The 24,326-nt window shown below is 39.3% G+C and overlaps 1 protein-coding gene across 3 annotated transcripts in view; it reads right to left on the minus strand.

The window, feature by feature from the left end:
• Positions 1 to 21,500, minus strand: part of LOC131106550 (low-density lipoprotein receptor-related protein 1-like) — a 113,967-nt gene extending 92,467 nt beyond the window's left edge. For all 3 annotated transcript variants that reach the window (XR_013630249.1, XM_058055731.2, XM_058055730.2), the window contains exons 1-2: positions 20,916 to 21,500; positions 1,129 to 1,251 (exon numbers count right to left, since the gene is read on the minus strand). Coding sequence is in view for 2 of the 3 variants with exons in the window: in XM_058055731.2 (XP_057911714.2) it covers positions 1,129 to 1,251; positions 20,916 to 21,012 (220 nt within the window). In the remaining variant the exon portion in view is untranslated. The remainder of the gene's footprint in view (positions 1 to 1,128; positions 1,252 to 20,915) is intronic.
• Between the last annotated feature and the right edge of the window lie 2,826 nt (positions 21,501 to 24,326).

Consider the following 24,326-nt stretch of genomic DNA (forward strand, 5'->3'; position numbering starts at 1 on the left):
GTTGACAAAAGTTGGCAACTTAACCGCCACGGCATAGACAGTGTGACAAGACGTGTTCTTTCGGAGAGTTTTGCATAAGCACATAACACTATTTAAGTACATTTATGATGTTATATGTTACAGATCACTTGTAGTGTAAACATATGCGTACTAACATGACACGTTTCATCTTAAAATGTATAGAAAATGGTGGTGGTATCAACGGTTTACAATTAGCGATTACCACATAGTATCAGTTGCTCAGTGTCAGGTCAACGTAGGACTTGGCGATATGGACCAAAACTCATATCCCGATATATTTAGGTAGAATTTCGATATATACTCCAATATTTTCCCCCTGAACTGAATTTAGACAAACGTCAAAGCTAAAATAGAAAAATAGCAGCTGAAATGAAATAGTATTTTGTCTTTTTTAAGTGCAGCCGGGTTAGCACCATTAGCACTTCCATCTTACGTTCCCCATGACGACAGATGGTAAAAATGGTTGATAGCGTCTTTACAGCTACCTTTATACCGTCTTTTTCGCTGTTCACTCCCGCTATGCAGCCTTTCCTCCAGATCTCCGCAGGGATCTCCAATCACTCGACGTAGCAAAGCATGCTCAAAGCTAACAGCTGCTCCCCGGTGTAAACAATGGAGCAAGCTAAACATCTATAGCTGTAAGCTTGCTTACAATAAGTAATAAATAAGAGCACTATTAAGTACTTAAAACGCACAGACCAGGCGTAACTAGGTTGCACTGAAACATGACACCTCCGCACCAAATGAGAATGCAATACATTCTACTTCCTGTTCTGTGGCCATCATCACACTTTTTGCCAACATTGGAAAATGTTCATTTATTTTTAATCACTTTGAAGGATGAGCTGCAGTGAGAATGTGGGGGAAATAAATAACGTATATGACATTAACGCATATCAACTGCACAGCATGCAAAAAAAAAGCACCCTGAACCCTCCCCTCCTTAAATTATATGATGCATATATTTAGAGCTGCACAAAGTGAAACCCACCAAAGCTGCAATTATCGACTCTGAATAGTTCAATGTCAGCCAAGGTTCATTCTGCAGAAAATGCAGACAATCATTGTAAACAAAAAAATGTATGCTAAAAACCAAAAACCACTTACAAACATCAGGCTCCTCGTCCGAGCCGTCTGGGCAGTCCTTCTCACGATCGCAGCGCCAGCCCTTGGAGATACACGTGACACCATCTTTACACACGAACTGCTTTGGGCTGCAGGTCTTTGGAGCTGGAAAGGAAGAAAAGAGAACACGTTGAAATGGCTGCAGAGGAAAACACACCTTTTGTGCCAATTAGATTTATTATTCCTGAGGTCTTATTAGCCAGCGGGGTCTGTTGTGCTTAATGCTGCGGGCACTAATTCAACTGTGCAAAAGAAAAAAAAGGCTTGGAATGACTTTGCATGAACTTACTGCATGGCAAGCTAGTGCTTCCAATCACACGACATAGAATGACATAATGAACCTCCAGTGAAATTATTTCTTATCCAAAAAATCTATTCTGCAAAATGTCTGAGGAAGCTAAGCGGTAAACCAGTCCTTGAATTGAATCCAAGGCCTCTCTCATTACTTAGTAGTGTAGGCTTAAAGCAACAGCACTGGCTGAACTTTGTCTTTCATTTAATAAGACTTTGACAGTGACAAATGGAGGAAGGCCCGCTGTGAAACAGCCAAAAAAGTTCTTATGAAACACTTTTTCCTGTCACCGTTCAAATCAAATACTGTGCAATCTCCCGAGTCAAACACGACCCAAACCAAAAAGACCACCATTTCATGTCAACTTTCATGTTATGCGGTGGATGTGACATCCAGGGGGAGGATCACGGCGTGTGCCTGGGGGGGGGGGGCGTCTGTTCACATTCACTCTTTGGCAAGATCATGCAAGTGTAATAATAAGTCAACACTTGCACAGTAAAACCTCAATGACAAATTATGTCAAATTTAATGACATGGTGGACATGACATAGGTAAGTCATAACATGACAAGTAAGTCTTAGCACACAACAAATTGAGTCTCCCCACATTAACACTAAACAGAAGTCCATTTGTGTTGGACATCTCGCTCTGCTTTTATTACTGATGCTGCTTTAGCTGTCTGGCTTTGCAGACAAGGCAGGCGAGAATGACAATGCCAATGCCATAAGGTCTACTTCCTGTTCTATGGTCATCATCACACTCTTGCCATTGCTGGTTAAAACAAATGTCAGTTAAAGTTTGGAGTCTGCTGCATGATGAATGATGCATTCTTTTGTTGTTGTCATTTTTGGGCATTTTGACCCAAAATTTCCCCTAAGCCCAACTCCTAACGCTAACTCCAAATTGCTTTTAGCTCTCAATGCGTGGTTGTAATGAAATGACATTTTACTGTAAATTCTAGATTATTGAGACCACCAGTGCTTCGAATGAAGCATGGGATGGAATCCTGCAGACAACGAACACTTAAAGCTAGCCTCGATGGAGCTCAACCTAAATAGGAAGAATTCAAGCTGACACATCGCCACACTTAATATGTGAGTGTGTGTGAGCGTGTGCATGGAGCAGCGTAACATCCCTTTGAGGAGTCACAAGCTATTGATTTATTCATGAAAAGGCGGCCAAGATTACACTTCACTATTCTCCTTATTCCTTCTCTCTTCAATGTGATTGTTTGTTTTCATGTTCGGGGGGGTGGGTATCGAGAGCAGCCCAAGCAGGCGGCTGCTCGCTCTGTCAACCGTCCATGCTTTATTTACAAGCTGACAGCCTGGCAGGATGCTCTCTTTCCAATAAAAGCTGTGGGAGGAGCGCTAGATGCTGGCGACAGAAACATATCACAGCACAGGAAGTAGGTCAGGAGGTGAGCGAGGTGGAGGTGTGGGTTACTGTACCGCTAGAGATGGTTGGGGTGGAGAAGCAACAGAAGCAAACCCTGACAACATGAAAACAAACAGCTTCCGAGTCAATTATAATATTAGCTGCTGTCAAAGAAAGAAACAAGATGGTCATGAAGATCATTTTTAGGCCGATATCATGTTTTATGTCTGCAATCTATACCATCTATATCTCGAAAATTCTTTTCTTATTCTAATGACAAAAATGTCATTTAGTTGCATAGAGTTGAAATAAGGGAAACAAACAAAACCAAGTTGTCATTTTTGGGAAATTAGGTTGAAGAAAAGGATATATTATAAAAATAAAGTCAAAATATTATGGGAAATAAATCTCAATATTATGATAAGAAAGTTTACAAAGATTAATCAAAAAGAAATATGTAGAAAAAAAACTGTATTGTATGTCCATGTGTTCTCTGTACAGTGGAACTAGCTTAAGTGTTCATTTAAACCCGCAAGTAATTGAGACGGCCATAAAAATGTCTTTTGACAAACTAGTATTGTTTTCCATGTGCAGTATTGACTAATGGCCCCCAGGCCGCATTTTGAACATCCCTGACAAAAACGGCCGCCATTGTTCAGTAGCGATGGAACTGTTAAAAGGGATCCATTGTGCTTTGTATTGAGTTGTGAGCTGCTCCTATAGAGTAGCTACACACAATAACCAGCGCAGAAATCTTTTCCAGAATCTGCGCCTATTCCTGCTGTATTTCCTTTGATTTGCGCTTCCTGACAAAACGTTATGTTTAATTTAGTCCACCCACGGCCCGCCTCCAGACATGCCCACTGTGCTGTGATTGGTCACAAGCCCAAAGTGCTTCCTAACTATGAACCATATAAGGATAGTTCCCAAACTTTTTACAGTCACGTATCCCTTCAGACTAAGGATCGACCTATACATCGGCCAGCCGATATATCGAGTCAATATTTGCATTCTTTACTTGAATCGGTATCGGCCGATACGCGTGTGGGTTCGCCGATGTATTTTTCCGCCGCATGATTTACAGGCAGGCATCGGCCGGGCAACTTTGTGTTGCCGGGGGACCCTGCAACACACACAGTCGCAGTACCCCTCCCACAACGTTGAATCACGACAAGGGTACATTTTCAACTTTTAATTAGCCTCTAACAGTTCAACTTGGTTGAAATATTGCCACCTGCTTTGAAATAGGAAACATGAACGCCAAGTGCATGCAATATACGTGCTTGAAAATATAGTTTAGTTTGTGGGTCTGAAAACCAGGAATGCTGCTGAATGCTTCATCTTTAAAAGTGCCTACCGTTGTAGGAGTTTCATTCAGCCAACGCTGGGCTGAGGTTAAATGCGTGTCATATTAATGTGTGTGCGCTCTCTCCGAGCACGCACGCACACACACACACACACACACACACAGAAGGAATTGGAGCAGCCGTGTCTGCTTATCAGAGGTCTTTAGTGTGCACAACACTAAATTTAATGATGAGAGAAATGTTTTATATATCGTACTAAATTGTGTCAGTGTGATGTGTTTGTGTGTGTGGAGGCGGGCGGGGGGGACGAGGTGTCTGTCTCACTGCAGAGGAGCAGTCATCGCATCGATGCTAGATTAAAACTTCAACTACGACAGAAATGTTTTGCACATGGTTGAATATTTGTTCCTTTTAAAGTTGATAATGCCGTTTAAATGTGTGTTTAAATGAAAGTTGAATTCTACTGTGTTCAGTGTTTGCATTTCAATAAACATTTGTTTAAAATTGAGACCTGTAATATTTTTTATCATGATGATGGGAAAAAAAATCGGTATCTGCATCGGCCCGAAAAAAAAACATATGGGTCGATCCCTACTTCAGACATTTGACCTGAAGCCATGTACCCCCTAATCCTGCACACTTAAAAATCATACACCTTATTGTGTTAATTAACGTGAAGTAATAATGATAATTTAATGGTTCATTCATTTTATCGTAATTTCGGGTGTATTTTGCATGATGAGATTAGGACAAAGTTTGACATGAGCACTGATAAATAGATAAGTTATCATCCTATATATCTTTTATTCCACTCTAATGTTGGCATCATCCCCCTTCAATCTATTTGATTTGAACCAACTTGATTTAAGCTTCACTTTTTTGTCCTCTTGGGATGGCTAAGGTCTGCATATAAAGTTTATCAATCACCATAAAGCAGTGTCTGTCCAAAGGTAATAAGACATTGTCTTATTGTTGTATGAGCAACAAGCGGCTGGTTTTGACAGCAGTTTGCTAGTTTTGATCCTGCTTGTTGAGTATTAAGTGTCCATGATCTGACTGGAATCTTTCCATGGTGTCCCAAATCTAAAAGAACCACTACTGCCTTCTTAATAGTATGTAAAATACAAAAATACATACAACCAACAATAAAGCCTCATTTTCATGTGAATCCCCACTCACAGTGACAGGTTTTCACCGCTGGGGGTCTTTAGGCTAATTGTTTTTCATTTTTATTCACGTACCCCCCATGGCAATGGATGTACCCCTGGGGGTATGCATACCTCACTTCGGGAACCACCACTGAAAAAAATCTGTAGTGACATTTACTTTTAAAAAAGCTCAGTATCTTTTTCCACACAGACAATCTAAGTAAATATTACAAATATTAGAAGGGTCATTCTCAAGTAAAAGTATATGTACTTTTTAAGAATGACTTTAAAGACATCTTAAGTAACTATTATTAGCATAGTGCTTTACTGTCCCACCCCTAGCACTTGGTGATGCATGCTTTGATACACCAATCCCCATTACTTACTTTGGCGATGAAGCTCATTTACAGCTAAAACAGCATTCATCCACTTCCTGTATGGTTTCAGATTTTTCTATGAACGTTATATTATATTACGTGTAATATTTTACAGCTTCAAACCAGCAATCCTGTCACTTGAGACTCTCTGGATTTATTTGTTTTGACAAATGCAGATTTCAAAAAAGTTTCCATCCATTATTCTTCCGTTGTCTCTTTGAGAAGCTGTCAGGTGTCTTTTGTTAGCGTAACAAATGCAAGCAGGAAGAACAGACAGCATAAAGAAAGCTAAGCAGATACATATGACACAGGATGACATCAGAGAACAAACTGGATGAACTGAGAGCAAATGAAGAAGTGGCTGGACTGGAAAAGAAGATCTGAGAAGAAGCTGGGATGGAGGAATGTCACACATGCTATCAATGAGCAGTCTGTGTGTTTACCGAGGTAGAGTGTTTTAGGTCTTTTGGGACGGGCCCCCCACCCCCCTCGCTCACCGCTGTAGGCTACTCCTCCAAGATGAGTTCAGTCTGTTTTTTGGAGGAAGCGTCGTCTCCTAAGACAAACATCACCCTCTCCTCCAGCCACAGCGCCATTTCCTCCAACACCCACAGCACGGCTATAAATAAGTTGGAGGTCTGCTGTCCGAGATCAAGAGGGGCACCACAAAAAGCTCCAGCAGACATTGAGACGACACGGCATCAACATACAAGACAGCCTTCTTCGGTCGCTTTTGCAACAGCCTGAGGACGATGTGCACCAGCTTCTGTTACAGTTGACCCTTTTGCTTGACCTCCAAATTAAAGCTGAAAACAGACAAGTCAAACCTCATAAAATCATAACTCGACCACAAAACATTATGCGTAACTCATTCATCTGGCAAACTCAAATGACAATGTTAAAGAAATGTATGTTTGCCCGCGTATCATCAAGTCGCCAAACATGGCTGGCATCATGCTGTTGCACATTTCCTTCACTTCACTGGTTAAAAAAAAATGTCTGTTCACATGAAATGTCATGCGCATCTTGGCAAAAATTTGAAAGAGAAACCACAGCTGACTTGGTAGTGTCTTATAAAAATGTTTAGATAATCCTAATAGTCATATAGGAGATGTTCAAGGCCCTTTGTATTGAGTTGTGGGCTCCAATAGAGCAGCTACACACAATAGTCAGCACAGAAAGCTTTCTAGCTCTTCCAGAATCTGCACCTATTTACATAAGTTGTATTTTTTTGGATTTCATGCTTCTGGCGAAAAAGGTCTGTTTTCATTTAATTTATTACACCCGGCCCGAAGTGCTCAGAAGGACTTCTGGTGTTGTGCCGTTAGCTGCCGAACCCAATTTTATAAGACGTGATATATTTTATAATTTAAGTTTATATATTCAGAGATTGTGCAAGCTGTAAAAAAAAGATACATAGATAGAAAAAAGAGCTCAAGGATGGCAAATAAAGATTCAAACAGAACCTGCATAGGATGGTGTTTAACATGTTGAGTATGCATAAAAATATACACACTTGAGCAATTTCGCTACCAAAGACATATTTGCAGTATACATCTTTTATGTTTTTGTTGCACAAGAGTCAAAAAGAGGTGAGTATATATATATAAATTATATTATATTTTGCTGGAATTATATATTGCTGGAAATGTGAGTCAACACATTCACTGGAAATCTCAAGCTTTCAAGTCATCACACTAAAGTCCGAGTCGAGTCATTGATGTCAAAGTCCAACTCGAGCTGCAAGTCTTGATGACGTTGTCAAGTCTCATCCAGAGTCATCAAAATTGTGCCTTGAGTCAAGGCCACACATACTACTGTATGATCTCCAGGTATTATGGAAGATAAGGCGTCTCTCGCCACTTCTCCTGATTCCATGGAGACACAACAAACATCTTGAGGCGGGTGTCCGTACGAGATCCTCTCTCCACTAAAGAGTTAGTGATTCATCCTGAAGTTTTGACCAGAATAAACCAGGACACAGCAAAACACCAGGTGGCCGTGCCGGCCAAGGTAAAAGCGCGGCGAGCTTGCTGAAAACATTCACAGACTCCTTGCAATGTCTGCTTGGGTATAAAAGCCCATCTTTAGTTTAGTCTACTAAAGGGCGTAGGGCGTACTTTCATGAGCAAAACACTGGAGGGCTTTCTCAAGGAGATGATAATCCTGCTGTCCTAAATTTACCCTTCCAAGAATATTTGAGGACAAGGATCAATCAACAAGTCCACACAAATGCTACCTCAACACAGCTGCTCATAAATATCATAATCATAATCAGGTTTGGCTCCACTGGAAAATATTGGTTCATATTTGTCCTTTTTCACGCCCCAAAAAACACAACAGCGCTCTTAAAAACATGGATTCCAGCCTGTTGGGCTGCACTCGACCACTTCTTCATCCTCCACCGCAACGCAGGCATGAAGTCATCCGAGATTTTGTAACGGGAGAGAGTGAGACCCACAAGAGGGCTGGGAAGACAAGTTTTCCTATTTGTCATGTTACAAAACACAGAAGAAGAGGGCCCCAGCTGTGCCTGTTAAATAAAGCATTTCTTCAGAGATTGTGCAAGCTGTAAAAAAAAAAAAAAAGATGGAAAAATGAGCTCAAGGATAGCAAATAAAGATTCAAACAGAACCTGCATAGGATGATGTTCAACATGTTGAATATGCATAAAAATATACACACTTGAGCAAATTCGCTACCAAAGACATATTTACAGTATACATCTTTTATGTTTTTGTTGCACAAGAGTCAAAAAGAGGTGAGGACACAATCATGTTTAGTTGCGTTTTGAGCCTTAAAAATAGCCACAGGGTAACAGAAGTGCATTTTAGAAGAGCTCGGCATCTTTCCTATGTAATAACACATTCCACAGCAAGCAGGGAGTGGGAAGGCATGGAGGAGTGTAGCATGTATAAGGTTATAGAACTGAACGGAAATTTTACCATGCGCACACACGTTTACACAGTACAGTTCCAAATGTGAAAACTGTAAATACTGTAGGTCATGCTGCAGTATTGTACACAAAATGTTACTGTCATGTAAAAAAAAAAAACTAAGTTGTCATGACCCCCCATGGTCATCTTTACACTCTTATATTAGACAAAAAATGTTGATATTTTGGCAAAATACAGTGCATCCGGAAAGTATTCACAGCGCTTCACTTTTTCTACATTTTGTCATGTTACAGCCTCATTCCAAACTGAATTAAATTGATCTTTTACCTCAAAATTCTACACAAAATACTCCATTATGACAATGTGAAAGTTTTTTTTGACTTTTTATGAATTTATTAAAAATAGAAAACAAAAAAATAACATTTACATAAGTATTCACAGCCTTTGCCATGAAGCTCAAAATTGAGCTCAGGTGCATCTTTTTTCCACTGATCATCCTTGAGATCTTTCTACAGCTTAATTGGAGTCCACCTGCAGTAAATTCAGTTGATTGGACATGATTTGGAAATATAATAACTGTCTATATAAGAGTGGCCAGACGAAAGCCACTCCTTAGTAAAAGGAACATGGCAGCCCGTCTGGAATTTGCCAAAAAGCACCTGAATGACTCTCAGACCATGAGAAACAAAATTCTCTGGTCTGATGGCTTTCGTCTGGCCACTCTACCATACAGGCCTGATTGGTGGATTGCTGCAGAGATGGTTGTCCTTCTGGAAGGCTCTCCTCTCTCCACAGAGGAACGCTGGAGCTCTGACAGAGTGACCATCGGGGCCTTGGTCACCTCCCTGACTAAGGCCCTTCTTCCCCGATCGCTCAGTTTAGAAGGCCGGCCAGCTCTAGGAAGAGTCCTGGTGGTTCCAAACGTCTTCCATTTACGAATAATGGAGGCCACTGTGCTCATTGGGACCTTCAAAGCAGCAGAAATGTTTCTGTATCCTTCCCCAGATTTGTGCCTCAAGACAATCCTGTCTCGCAGGTCTACAGACAGTTCTTTTGACTTCATGCTTGGTGTTTGTGCTCTGACATGCACAGTCAACTGTGGGACCTTATATAGACAGTTATTATATTTCCAAATCATGTCCAATCAACTGAATTTACTGCAGGTGGACTCCAATTAAGCTGTAGAAAGATCTCAAGGATGATCATAGGAAAAAAGATGCACCTGAGCTCAATTTTGAGCTTCATGGCAAAGGCTGTGAATACTTATGTAAATGTGATTTTTTTGTTTTCTATTTTTAATAAATTTAAAACATGTCAAAAAAACCTTTTTTCACATTGTCAAAATGGAGTATTTTGTGTAGAATTTTGAGGTAAGAGATTAATTTAATTCAGTTTGGAATGAGGCTGTAACATGACAAAATGTAGAAAAAGTGAAGCGCTGTGAATACTTTCTGGATGCACTGTATATATGGCAAAATTTGTGTCAAAGTCGTAGTTGTGCTTAAAATGCATCTTTCCCAAAACGCTGTTTTCCTTGTTCTACTGCTTATTCCTACAGAACAGAAAAAGATAGAAACAAACTATTTTGAACCGTTGAAAGACAAGTCGAATCTTTCTTTTGTGTGAAATGTTTATACAACCTTAGAACACAATATTCTATGTGCCTTGAAAGATCAGTCAATATCCTCTAAAATGGCCAGTAGTGGACAGGATGTCTTTTGAAAAATGGCTGGCAATGAATGAGGTAAGCATGTTCAAGGATAAAAATGATTATACAAATGTTTTGAATCATCTCACAACAGGCACAATAATCCTTAAACACATTTACATCAACACACATGAGCATGAGTCTTATTTCTGTCTTATATGTGTCTTATTATGTCTACTATATATACGTAGTAGCTCCCTTTTAGTAACAGGAGCATAATGGTGACTACAGGCATGTTATTTCACGTCTACAGGGCTCTAATAATGTTAAAACCGGTATGTAAAGAGCCGTAAATAGCTATTTTACTACATGAATGTGAGGGAAGCCAGAAGAGAAGAACCGAAGTAATTTAAGTAATATAAGTAAATAGTCTTTTGTCACCTTCTCTGTTGTGGGTTGGTTTTTGTTTCTATTTTTCATCCTTTTTCTCTGGCGTGTTTGCTCCTCCGTCACTGTGGCTTCCACGTAAAATGAAATTCAGTGAGGGGGGAAAGCGAGACATGGGGAATATGAAAAGAAGACCCTCCACACTTACAACGTAGTCAGTTTAGATAAATCCCCCCGCCACGCCATCTCCACAGCGCACGCCGCACATAGCTGCAGTGGGAGAAGAATGACAATTAAGCCTACTTAACATGCCGTTGAGGGGAAACATGCTAAAGAAGATTATATGAAATTCTTTCGGGCCTTTTCATGAGACCAGTGCAGGTTTCAACTCCACGTGTGACGCATGCGCGCCATGAAGCAGGGATAATGTTCATTGAAGGAAGAGGTAGCATATTTTATATATGACCAGAATATTAGCAGGGCAACCCACCCTACCAAGAACGTTGAGTTGAAATTAGTTTCCATATACAGTAGTGCCAGACTATAAGAAGTAATTGAAGGTTACCCTTTATATATAAGATATATTATATATCTTTAATATCTTTTATTTATCAGCTGCTCTCTGTATTGCATGCAGAGGACCAATCAAATCAGCAAAGTAGGCTCCATCTTTATGAATTGAATATTTACGTAGTTATACCATAAAAGACCTGTTTATGGTCTTTAAATATATATTTCAATATTATCACAACCATCTAGACATGAAATAACACCCATAGAGTCACATACTCTGGATTTGTACTGAAATTTATTTGGACATTTTTATGCTTGGAAATGTGTAATTTGAGCAAAATATATGTACAATTTGCTCAAATATGCATTTTTGTCACTAATAATAGTCATAGCCAACCACAAAGCAGTGACCATTTATTGCGTTCGAATGACGATGTATTTTTCGTATTATTCAGAATGAATAATTATTACATACAAACATCTCGCTACATTTTGTGATGTCACTTTATGGTTTTTCAAAAATATCTTCATGAATAATTAATAAATCATTGAATACATAAATGAAGCATTTTCAAGCATAAAAATGGCTAAATGAAGTCAAACACAAATGTAAGACATTCAGAAGATGCATCCAAATATGTTGTGATGGTATGTAATATCCTACACTGTCCACTAGGTGTCAATAATTTTACATTGCTGAGACAATAGATGTACGGTCCAGAACAGGAAGTAAAAAAAATAACAACAGCAAACAGTCCCAATGCAAACGTGTGAGTATGTTGCTCTTATTATTTCTACTACATTAGGTAATGCAAGTTTAAGGATAACTATAGGGGTGTTATTTCATGTCTACAGGTCTCTAATCATGTTAAAAAAAACGTATTAAGAGGGTTGCCCTAACTACAAAAAATGTACATTTATAAATAACTTCTATATTCGGGTGTGGACCCAATTACCCGCTATGAACCAGGGATTTGTCTTTCGATTGTCGTTCTATTATGAAAGTTTGTGAAATGTAACTGGAGAAGTGATCACATTACAGCGGGCTATGCTGCATCCACAGCGCCTCTGCTGCTCGCAGCCAAGTACTGCACTCTATTCATTAAGAGGGTCAGAATATCTTGCAAGACAAGATTTCTTGTTCAAAAAAAATGTCTTGTTGGAGCTTGGCCTGGAAAGAGAATAATAAATAATCACATGCTAAATGTAAAATGAAGTTGATAATTTTGCTGGCCTCATCTCTCGCTTCCAAAAAAAGGAAGATAGTTCACCCTGTTTATTGGTTTTAGCACTTTGGGGCATTTGTTCCAAAGAGCAAATGCATGAACGGAGTGAGCCCTTTTCTCAGTAATACAGTCTATTTGTCTCGGTGGGGTGACAGACAGAATGTAGGTAACATAATAGAAGATAGATACTAAGTAGATTGAAATATATTGTCCGTTTTAAAATATTTTTTCTATTATCGTACTTTTATTGTACTTTTGTTAAAATCGTGTCCCATTGTCATTGTCATGGAGTGAATCTCAACACCCCTGCTATTCACTACTTCACTACTCAATCCCACACAATTCATTCCCAGCGAATCCAGCATTTTGGTTCCCAGTCCCCTACACCATCATGCCGACAGGCGTTAATATTTCCACAACCTTATTTTGCTATCTCACCACGGTACAGGACTGTAAAAACAAGATTAATACGTCAAAACGATTGAAAGGCCAGGCTCCTCCATTGTCGGTCCACAAAGAGCTGGGAGAGCTTTTATCAGGGTGTTCGATTGTTGAAGCTCTGCATCCTGTCAGGTTAGTCTGCTTCAATTCTTCCATACAAGGAACGAATGCTCGTCTAGAAGGGGTTCTACCCTTGCCCCCCTCGTAGGTTTGTCACTGAAAAATGGATGGCATATCCCACAGTGAAAGAATAAAATGGACGTGAATGAATGTATGAATTGTGCGGGCGGGTGCTTAAAATAGAAAGCATTTTATCTGTTCATGGAGCCATTTATAATTCCCTACACTACAGGGAATCCGAGAGCTTTATCAAACATTCTGCCTTTCCAGATAATAATGCTCAGTTTTGGCAGTTAGACACTCTTAGAGAAGTACACACGTACAGTCTACCACTGTACTGCAGTACTTTCTCTGGAAGCGGTGCTTTTAGTCGTCATGGTAATGGAAGGGACGGGTGAGTGGTGGCTCGTTTACATGGGACAGGAAAGACCCACAAAACCAGATGCACAAAAACGGGGCCTTTTTTTTATATATATATATATATATATATATATATATTTATATCGATGATGAATTTATGAACAAAGCAAGACATTTGGAGGTGACACAAACTTATTTGAACACACAGTTCTCAATTGGACACAATTTGTGAACATGGCTGCAGTGTCAGCGTTCGGACCGCCTTGAAGTTGAATTGGCAAGTGAGCAAGAAGAAAAATGCCTCTGTGCCCTGTTTGGGTGTATTTGGGTCCAGATGATAAAGCAGAGGCTGCCAATACAGCTGAAACTGTGGGCACCATTTGTCTCCAGGATGTTGCCACCAAAGAGCCCAACGTCAAATTGTTCCATAAAATATATCCAGTGCAAGAGCTGCATCAAAATAAAGCACGACTTTCCTGCATACAGGGGCAAAAATTAGAAGCACCTTTTAGCATTAATGCCATGAAGTTTAACACCACAAATATGACATTATGTTAAAGAAAATGTATTTAGCTTTTTTTTTTTTTACAAATTAGTCTTTCTTAAAAAAAATATTTGTTCAAAATACCCAAATATGAAGAATTACAGCTCTCGCTAAACAGTCCTGTTCAGAGCAGCAGTACTAATATACTGTACTTTACTGTGCAAACTGTGCATTATTCATTCATTCATTCATTCATTTTCTACTGCTTATCCTCACAAGGGTCACAGGGGGTGCTGGAGACTATCCCATCCCTATCTTCGGGCGAGAGGTGGGATACACCCTGGACTGGTGGCCAGCCAATCACAGGGCACATATAGACAAACAACCATTCACACTCACATTCATACCTATGGACAATTTGGAGTCACCAATTAACCTAGCATGTTTTTGGAATGTGGGAGGAAACCGGAGTACCCGGAGAAAACCCACGCATGCACGGGGAGTACATGCAAACTCCACACAGAGATGGCCGCGGGTGGGATTGAACTCGGGTCTCCTAGCTGTGAGGTCAGCGCGCTAACCACTCAACCACCGTGCAGCCCCCTGTGCATTATTATAATAGAAAAAACTTTTGCATTTGTTCTTGATCGTGTTCTTTTTAAAATAGACTGAAACCAGTTTTGGAAGTGTGTATTTACAGAGGAAAATGTCAGTTGGCTTTAAGGGAATAAGCTAGCATGAATTCCTTACGAATAGCCTCCAAAAACAAAATTAAACATGAAATTATAGTTGTTATTAATATTATCATAAATAAATATAAAACCTATGAAAACGTCTAGAAATGCTGCTATGTTAATGTTAGCATGCTAACACTTAGCATGATATATATTATTTTCTTTAATTTAAGGCCATTTATGCTTCCACACATTTTGTCTGGCATTGCCCCACAGTATTTCATTTTAAAACTGCATTTTGTGTTTATTTGAGTTGTCATTGCCTGATGTTTACATTTGTTTGATGATCTGAAATATTTAAGTGTGACAAACATGCAAAAAAAACAAAAAGGAAGGGGGAAAACTCATTTCACACCACTGTGTGGTATACGTGTGTAGTTTCTTCTTTACCAGAGAATAGAGGCCATAGAATCACATTTGAAATCATTTTTATTCCCACACAAACCAAATCGAGTTAGCCATTTATAGCATACAGTATACGCTAAGCTAACACTTATTTGGCTAGCCGACCATTGTAATTTGTTTTTCATCCAGCTCTCATTTAGAAAGATATTTAAAGAGCTTCACAAGAAGTAAGGCTGCACTGAAACTCTTTAATGAAAGAAAAAAATGTGATGATCTTTCTGAAAAATTCACAGTGATGAGCAAATGAAATCCCTGGCTTGCATGAAGTATTTGATGCTTCTCAACATAATAATGTAGCTCGGTTATGATCCTCACTTATTATTTTCATTGACCAAAAGTACTCGATTATACATAAAGGAGCTACTAATCTTAGTGTCACTTTTAGATATTTTAATCACCGTACAAGCTGAAATATGCAACGTTCAAGTCGAAGACGCCAAATGCACTCCATATTTGCAGACAGCAAAATATGAACCTTTCATCTGTGGGAATCCCAAGTAATGCAGCCAAACGTTACGTCGGGGTAAAGCGCCAAGAGATTACAATCACAGATGGTAAGTTCATTTTAAGTTATACTATTTTCCACCACTTTTTAAGACATGTCAGAGGTCCCTCAATAGTCTATTTGCAGTGTTGGAATTTAGACACTAGAGTGTGTAGCTTCATTGCTAATGAGCCATGTTTGTCCACGACACAAATATATGTCTCAAAGAAGCTACTTTAATCCACTTAATATAATAAGTTAAGTTAATATACAACGGCCAATGGAATAGATGCTTTATATCGCATAAAACAACTTAACATTAAGGAGTGGGACAGGAGGATATGATTGTTTGCGACACTGGCACGGTGCTAAATAGGCCTGTAACAAATTTTGCTGGTGGTATTAATTATCAACCGATATTCAATAATTTTGAGTTCTCTTTTTAAAAAAGTTATCATTAAAAGATCATCGTGTCATGTTACATTTGAGCCACTAGATGGTACTCAAGTACAGTCGACCTGTGTGAGACATATTAGCTCGTCACACACAATTCCTACTCCTGGTATCAAAAGAACTACGCACACACACACACACACACACACAGCAACACAATAAATGGATAAAATGGATAAAACAGACAATACACTACCAACGTATCATGCAGAATATTAACCAACTAATAACTAATATGTGAACTGTTCTGGAGACCGACATACCAGCAGGAAAACACAACATATGCTGGTCATGCTGGTAGCTGGTCTATGCTGGTTTTTTCAGCAGGGCAAGCGCTAAATAAGCTGCAACAGCCTCATGCTAGGTTAGCCTATTCACTGAAGAGAAGCAAAATGCTTAAACTTACACCTTTTGTGTCTGTGGCTGACTGACGGATAGTTGTCAGAACTCCAGGCTACGTTTGAAGATGTGTGGCGAAGTCTGCTTTCGGTGACTGTACGTATATATTATTGCTGAATAAGTCTCTAAGGTGACACAAAACGGCAAAGGTCAAACCACCACCTTTCAAAAGTGAAAGATGTCACTCAAAACCTCAACGTCCATAAAAGTCTTTGGTTCAGGGAGCTTCGAAGATATGACATTTTACTAGCTTGTAAATAAACACAGAAGGAACTTCTTTAAAAACACCTGAGGTCGTACAATTTGGAAATCTGACTACATTTCCAGAAACATATACCTCGAAAATCATCCTAGCGCATGTGAGCTACAGTGCTAACATTCCACTAGCATTTGAACAGAAGCATCCTGCTTGGTTAGACTATTGGCTGATTAAAACCAAAGAGATAAACTTACAGCTCCCATGTCTGTAGCTGATTGGCAGATAGATAATTGCTTCCAGTTCCAGGTGGCATTTTAAGATGTGTCGTCAAACCCGTAACTTCAAACAAGAGCATCTTCTCTCAAACATGGTTTTTCTCACATCAAATGATTTGGGTGTCCCAATGTAATGAGGGTGTCCCAAGTGTGGCCCAGGGGCCATTTCTTTTTATGGACCACATTTTTAAAGTATAATTTAACAACAAAAACAAAAAACAACAACAAAGCCAGGAAAAAAAATCAACAGGAATGTGACAACAATAAAGTAGCATAGAGTTAAAGAAAAAAGTAAGTTATTTTATAAAAGTCATAAAATTTTGATAATCAAACCAAAATTTAATTGGGGAAAAGTTATAATATTATACTTATAATTTAAAAATAAAACTGAACATTAAAGAGAGATAAAAAGTGAACGAGAAGTCAGAATTTTACAAGAATACTGTTGTAATATTGTCATACATTACCAATATAGTTTGAAAAATTTCAATGCAGAAAACGTAATAATGTGATGAGAATAAAGTCAAAATATTATGGAAAATGTAACAGCAGAAATAGAAAACAAACAGCTGTAATTGTACAGGAATAAAGTCAAAATATCATTAAAAAATTTCATTTTGTGGAAAGGTATTAATATAATATTAGCAAAACATCCCCAAAATATTTTAGATGATATTTTAATAATTATATATATTTTTTAAAAACAGCAAAAAGGGGAGAATTCTTCACAATGTGGCCCTCGCTGTTTGTACACCCCTGCTCTAGAGAGAACTGTAGAATGACAAATTGTAACATCCTTAAAGATGTTAATTTTGCGTAATAGGCATCTTTTAAGAAGAGCTGATTTGGTTATTAGGGAAAGTCTATCAAAAATGACAAAATAACAAGTAATAAGTGAAATTTGAATCCATTTTTAGGGGGGTTTCATACGGTGAAGCAATGTGAATTCCTTCATTAGGGTCTTTGCCGCTAAGCCGCCAATTAGCAGCACTTTCTGAACAATTTGCAACTGTTCACCGAGAGAAACAAAGAGCACTTTAGACCCAATTAAAACCAATGGGCGGCTGGTGAGTGACCCGGGATGCCTGGTTACGGTACAGAACATGGCAAAACAACTCACAGTGAGTCCGAAACAAAACGTACACAAGAAAATCTTTGAATGTGATGTATCAGCTTTTGCAAAGAGGTTTTACCACTGCTTGGTAACAGTGAAGAAGCTGACATGGAACAGGATGAGTCACACATAATGGAACTATCCGCCAGAAAAACACACTTTCACAGCGTATCAAGTCCTTTTTCTCATGTTGACCCGAAACAAACCGCAGTGAATATTCAAGCGGACAGCCGACTGCCCAAGATGACTCATCCAATCAAACAGGCCTCAAGAAACACACTAAATAAAATCAAAAATAAAATGGGTGCATTGTTAATAGCAGAGTTGTGTGGCACTGAGGGCTGATTAAGTTTTTCTTGAAGCAATTGAAGCCAAGTGTGCAGTACTCGGCTGCAGGCAGTGGGGGCGCTGTTGAATCAGTTCCAACTAAAGGAGCAGGATGCTCCATTACAACTCCTACAGGTCACATAAGTGTGCATTAGTCTACAGAACATTTCATTAAAAATGACTTTTTGAAAGTTGCTCATTCAGCCACTGAAAGGATGGCTGGGGATAGGGAATGTTAAAGAAAACAAGTCCCTCTGTTTCCATTTTAAAAATCTAACGAATCGCCCTTTTCCTCTCTGGCCACATAGAGGTGTGCGTGAGTCTGACTGGGAGGCTTTTAATGGTTTCCAGAAGTTGTTCCAGTCTGTGAAGGTGTGCAAAGTCAGTCGTGGGAAGGGGAGGAGGGTGGCGGGGGCGGGGGCAGGGGGCTGTTTTCATCCTGGATAACAAAAATGTCCTAGTCGTGAAGAAACTGCCATACGTTGAACTTTTACTTCACCAAATGGACGACATAGTCCTGAATTAACACACGAGCAATACTGTAGACTTAGGCTGGTCAAAGATCCTCCACACGACAGGAATGGTCTATTTTTAAACACTTGTCAAAGATCCTCATATAACAGGGGCGTACTGCTGTTTTAAGGGCCTACTGCAAAAAACGCAAATCTCTATAGAACAACACTCTGGCCCTATGTTTTGTCCAGAATGAAAACGCAACATTTCTATGCGACAGGTGTGCTGTTTTTGAGGATTTCCTGCAAAAACACTACTCAAAGATGCGGTGCTGTATTTAAGGACCTAAAAAAAATCACACTGTTCTGCTTTTTCTGCTGCAAAAATGAAAGGTTTTAAAACAAAAACAATACAGTGGTCAGAGCCAGAGGTGGTTGGAAGGCTATGTGACGGGGCAGGGTTGCACTGTTCCTTTCTCTGACAAGAGCGTTCTGCTGTTTTTAACAACGCCCTGCAAAACCCCTTGCCGTTTTTTGGTATTTGCTGCAAAAATGTTCATCGCTCCCATGTTTTTAAAACACAAGCAATATGTATCCTGGTCAACACGACAAGAGCATCCTGCTGTCTTGAACTTGTTCAATCCCAAAGACGTATTTTTACGCTCTTATAAATCTGAACACCCAATCCCAAAGACATTTTGCAAGAGAGGCAAAACATTTGTTTCAAAAATAGGCTGCAAATATATCTTTTCACAAAAGTTTTTTCCCCCTTTCTAGTAGGGAACAGGTATAGTCCTGAAACTTTAATTTATGTTCTACTGCTGAATACTAAAGAACAGAACAAGGTATGTCCATGTTTATATAGCCATAGAATACAATATTCTGTGTGCCTTGAAAAATCTGTCAAAATCATCTAAAATGGCCGGTACTGAGGGGGTACAGCTGGGATTGAATGAGTTTAGAACCTTCTGCCAAAAACAGCAGTCAAAGATCCTGTGCTGTTTTTAAGGACCTCAAATCACAGCAATCTGCTCCAAAAATGAGAGTCGCTCCCAAGCTTTTAAAACAAAAGTAACACACTGTTCAAAGATCCTTTTGTACGACAAGAGTGTTCTGCTGTTTTAAAGAACCTACTGCTAAAAAGTCAAAGATCTTGTATGTGACAGGGACGCACGGTTGTTTTTGGTCAAAGTTCCTCTCTCTGACAAGAACTGCTGTTTTTAAGAACCTACTGTCATTAATATATGCCTTTATTCGTCCCTCAGTGGGGACATTTGTAACATTAGAGCTCTGTTGTCTTTAAGAACATTGTCAAAACATTTGCCAAAGATCCTCAATATAAGAGTAGTGTGTTGCTGTGTGTAAGGACCAGCTGCATAAGATCCTTGACATGACAGTGCTCTGCTGGTATCTGTGTTAGGCTTGCTCTGCTCCTCTGTATAAACAGAAACACTCTTTTTTTTGTAGAACCAAAGGCAATAACACCAGTCAAAGATCCTCTATATGATAATGCTGTGCTTTTTTATGACTCTACCCCAGTTTAGTCAACAATTAATATACAACAATATATGTAGGCTGGTCAAAGATCCTGTCATACAATAGGATTGCTCTGCTGCCTTTAAGAACCTACTGAAAAAATGCAAGTCAAAGATCCTCTATGGGGCTGTGCTCTGCTGTTTTTAGGACTCTAGTGCAAAAATGTTAGTCTCCCCCAAGTTGAAACACAAGCAATATATACACTGGTCAAAGATCCTCTATGTGACAGGAACACCGCTTTCTTTCATAACAAACAGCAAGAAAACCAATCAAAGATCCACTATACGGCAGCCTTCGCTAGCACACAAACAATATTATAAACGGGTCAGATCCTCTATAAGTCAGTTTTTAAGAACCTACTGCAAAAATGCCAATCGAAGATCCTCTATACAGGAGAGCAGCAAACTGTTTTCAAACTGAACTCACAGGGTGCGGGAAGGGTTTGACGTGATACCTGGGCCAGATTTGGCCCGGGGGCCGGGAGTTGAGGAGCCCTGACATGCAGTATGTGACCGGGAAGGTGTGGGGTGAAGCTGTCGTCTCAGCTGTGCAGCGTTCAGCAAATATGAGTCCAGAGCTCCGAGTGTGTCGTTTGAAGCCCCGCCACCACTCAAAAGTCCACAAACACAAAAGCTACTACGCAGCAAGTGCTTGCATTTTGGCATTCCCATTTCAAAACAATTGCTAATAACGACGCCTCGGTGGAAGCTAATATCGTAATATGCAAATATTCCCGGGAACAAAAGAGCTACCCAGCTTCAAGCTGCAGGTACTGTATGTTGAGCAGCAGGTGATAGACAGGAAGCCTGCTTACCATCAACAGCCCTGGATGGAGACACCACGTCCGAGCTGTGCAGCATTCCCAACACGAGCAATCCTGCTGCCAGCACGTTGGCCACGGTGCGCAACATTGTTGTGGTTTATCTGGAGGGAATATTAGTCATCAATCGCCTCCTGGTGCTGTCACGCTGGTAAGCTGGTAGGCTGGTAGGCTGCACACAGGCGGGAGAGGATGCTCCTCACTGGAGATCCACCGTTGCCGCGTGCAAACACAACACTGTCAAGGCTCGGGGGTTCAAAGGCGCGAGGCTTCCGGCTCCGTCTTCTCCCAGCCAGCCCGGGGCTGCCTCGAGGCTCCCCGGGTGCGCGGACAGCCCGGCCACCCTCACAAAGGCTAGCGGGCTCGGCTAGCCTGGCTTTCTGTCTCGCTGGAGCCGCCGATCATGCAAGCTCGTCCGCCTTGAGTTCGGTTCGCTTCTCGTCCAAGGATGAGGTTGACTGCACGGAGCCGAAAAGCTTGCTGGAAAAGGTTGCACGCTGCCGGTTGTTGCACGCCGCCGCCTCTGCCTCTGCTGCCGCCGCTGGCCACAGATTGAGAGGCTGGAGGCTCCAAGTGCCGTCAGCCAGCCGTCTGATGAGTGACGTCGGCTGGCCCTCCCCTCCCCACCTCCTCTCTCCTCCTCCCTCCTTCCCCCCTCCTCCCGGGGCACCCGATACCTCCATCCACCTCCATTATGCCTCAATTTGCTATTGGTAAGTATTCGTATTAGTATTAACAATAGTAGTAATAAGTATTCTTCGGTTCATTCATTCACTGCAATCAACGCATTTACTATGTCTAGGGGAGACTGTGTTTACTCACAATTATTCAACCTTCATTTATTTAGTTCCCTATTATGCAAATTTGACATCTTTAAAGGATGTGAAAACAGTCAGTTACCAGTTTTTAAAAATAACATGGAATCTATGCTACTAAAATTGCATTATCTGTCTCCATAACATTACAAGTTTCAAATTGCAAAATTGTAAAAAATAAAATAAAATAAAATAAATCTCGTTAGAACGTGACTTTTTCTCTGAATAGTTTGACTCTGTCGTCATAAAATTACAGCTGTGGTTTTCATTACTACGTCTTTATTCCCGCAATATTTTGGCCTTATTATCCTAACATTTTTTCCAAACGTTCCACAACCTAATTTTCCAAAAATGTCAGCTATGTTTTGTTTTTTATTTCATATAATAATACCACTTACATTCTCTTTTTCCTTTTATATCTGAAATGACATTAATGTTTTTCCTCATAATATTACAACGTTATTCTTGTAAAATAATAGCTTTTCTTGTTAGATTGTTAGATAGATAGATACCTTTTTTTCGTGTAATATTACTACTGATTTTTCCACTTTTGCTGTTTTTTTCAAGGTTTTTGTTAAATCATATTTTTAAAACAAGTTAAAAAATTTAAAATCAATTGAATGATCAATCAAATGAATGAAATAAACACAGCCTCCTATGTGCATTATGTATATATGTCTCAATATTGTGCAATCAAAGCGTAAATGGGAAAAAATAGATTTGTACACACGCATATGCCATCCAAAAGTACCTAATAGTCTGTGTTTTATTCTGATTATAGTCACAACCAAGAAAATATTTCCAAAATCACAAAGTCAACCATCAGTCTTGAAAAAAAATCTTTATTTTTTTATCAGGATCAGCAATACTTGGTGTCGGGTTGATATCAAAATGTGAACTTCTCTAAATGGACATATATGGATTTTTTTCACACCTTCAAACTAGCAGTCCTCCCGATACAGAATTTGTACATCATTAGAATGCCCCGTCTCTTTTAAGATGCAAATACCGCTCTCATGTGTTGTATAAAGGTTGCTTGGTTTCTCCTATGTAGAGTGCATTGCACCCAAGCTTGTGGTCAGTGGGTGATGGGAAGAGTAGGGAGTAGACCTCAATTGACTTTGATTTACATTTTTGGGAGTAGAGACTCTTACAAACTCTTGTGATAGAATTTCAGAAGAAAACTACCACCCCCCCCCCCCCCCAACAACAGCAAAAAATGATTTTACAAGAACAAAGTCAAAATATTAAGAGAAAAAAAGTTGTAACCAAATGAGAAAAAATCGATTCAATCAATCATTATTTACAAGAATAATGGTATGATATTAAATTAGAATATATTGTGAACGTTTATTGTCAATAATTTTGGGAAAATCAGGTTGCGGAAGTTATAATGTGACGAGAATAAAATAAAAATAAAATCATTGTCATGAGAAGAAAATTTACAAAGAGAAAGTTGAAATAGTTTGAAATTTAAAAAATAACAAAGCAGAAATTGAGAAAAAAGATGTAATTTCACAAGAATAAAATCAAAATAAAAACTTGTACTGTAACAACAAAAATTGTCAATATTTTATGAGAATGAACTTGTAATATTATAGGGAAATATAAAGAAAATAATGTGTTTTTTATGGCTTGATAGTATGAGAAACTAAACAAATTTCTGGAAATTAGGTTGTGGAAGAAGTTCTAATGTGATGGGGAAAAAAGTCATAAAAAATGTACAAAGTTTATTTAAGAAGAAAGTTGAAATATTTGGGAAATTGAAAAATAAACTGCAAAAATTTAAAATAAAAAAGTTCATACACATACATACATATATTTGTTCTATAATTGTTCTATCTATCTGTATTAAATGACATCCATTCCTTGTTTACTATGAGGTCCCTTATACTTTTGTATTAATTACTGCAGCGTCATCTGGAACAGTATGTGTGAAAAGCTGCACAACAGTGACACCTACCGGCCATACAATGTCAGTGTTACATAGAACAAAGGGTTCTTTGTGTGAAAGGAATGAAAGGGGGGGGGGTACTTTCCTGTAACTCACTACCGCCACCAAAAAAGTAGTATTTGGTGTCCAGCCCAAACTTTTTAACGAGGCCAGCGATTTTATTACACAAAGAGAAATGACTAGCTTATGTCGGCAATTTCACTTCACGTTCTTGCTTATTTTAGTACTTTCTTTGGCACTCTCAAATGTGGTCATGCCAGATGTTTCCCCCCCCCCAATCCAGATTTAACTCAAACACAAATGCAGTGAATGGAAATACACGATTACACTATGCGAACATGGTGGACAAATACAGCTAGCATAGATGACAAATACAGCTAGCATAGTTGACAAATACAGCTAGCACAGTGGACAAATACAGCTAGCATATAGCATAGTTGACAAATACAGCTAGCACAGTGGACAAATACAGCTAGCATATAGCATAGTTGACAAATACAGCTAGCACAGTGGACAAATACAGCTAGCATATAGCATAGTTGACAAATACAGCTAGCATAGTTGACAAATACAGCTAGCATAGATGACAAATACAGCTAGCATAGTTGACAAATACAGCTAGCACAGTGGATAAAT

Source organism: Doryrhamphus excisus, linkage group LG18 (assembly GCF_037039965.1).
Source record: "Doryrhamphus excisus strain RoL-2023G ecotype Guam linkage group LG18, RoL_Dexc_Guam_v1.1, whole genome shotgun sequence".
Classification (NCBI taxonomy): Eukaryota; Metazoa; Chordata; class Actinopteri; order Syngnathiformes; family Syngnathidae; genus Doryrhamphus; species Doryrhamphus excisus.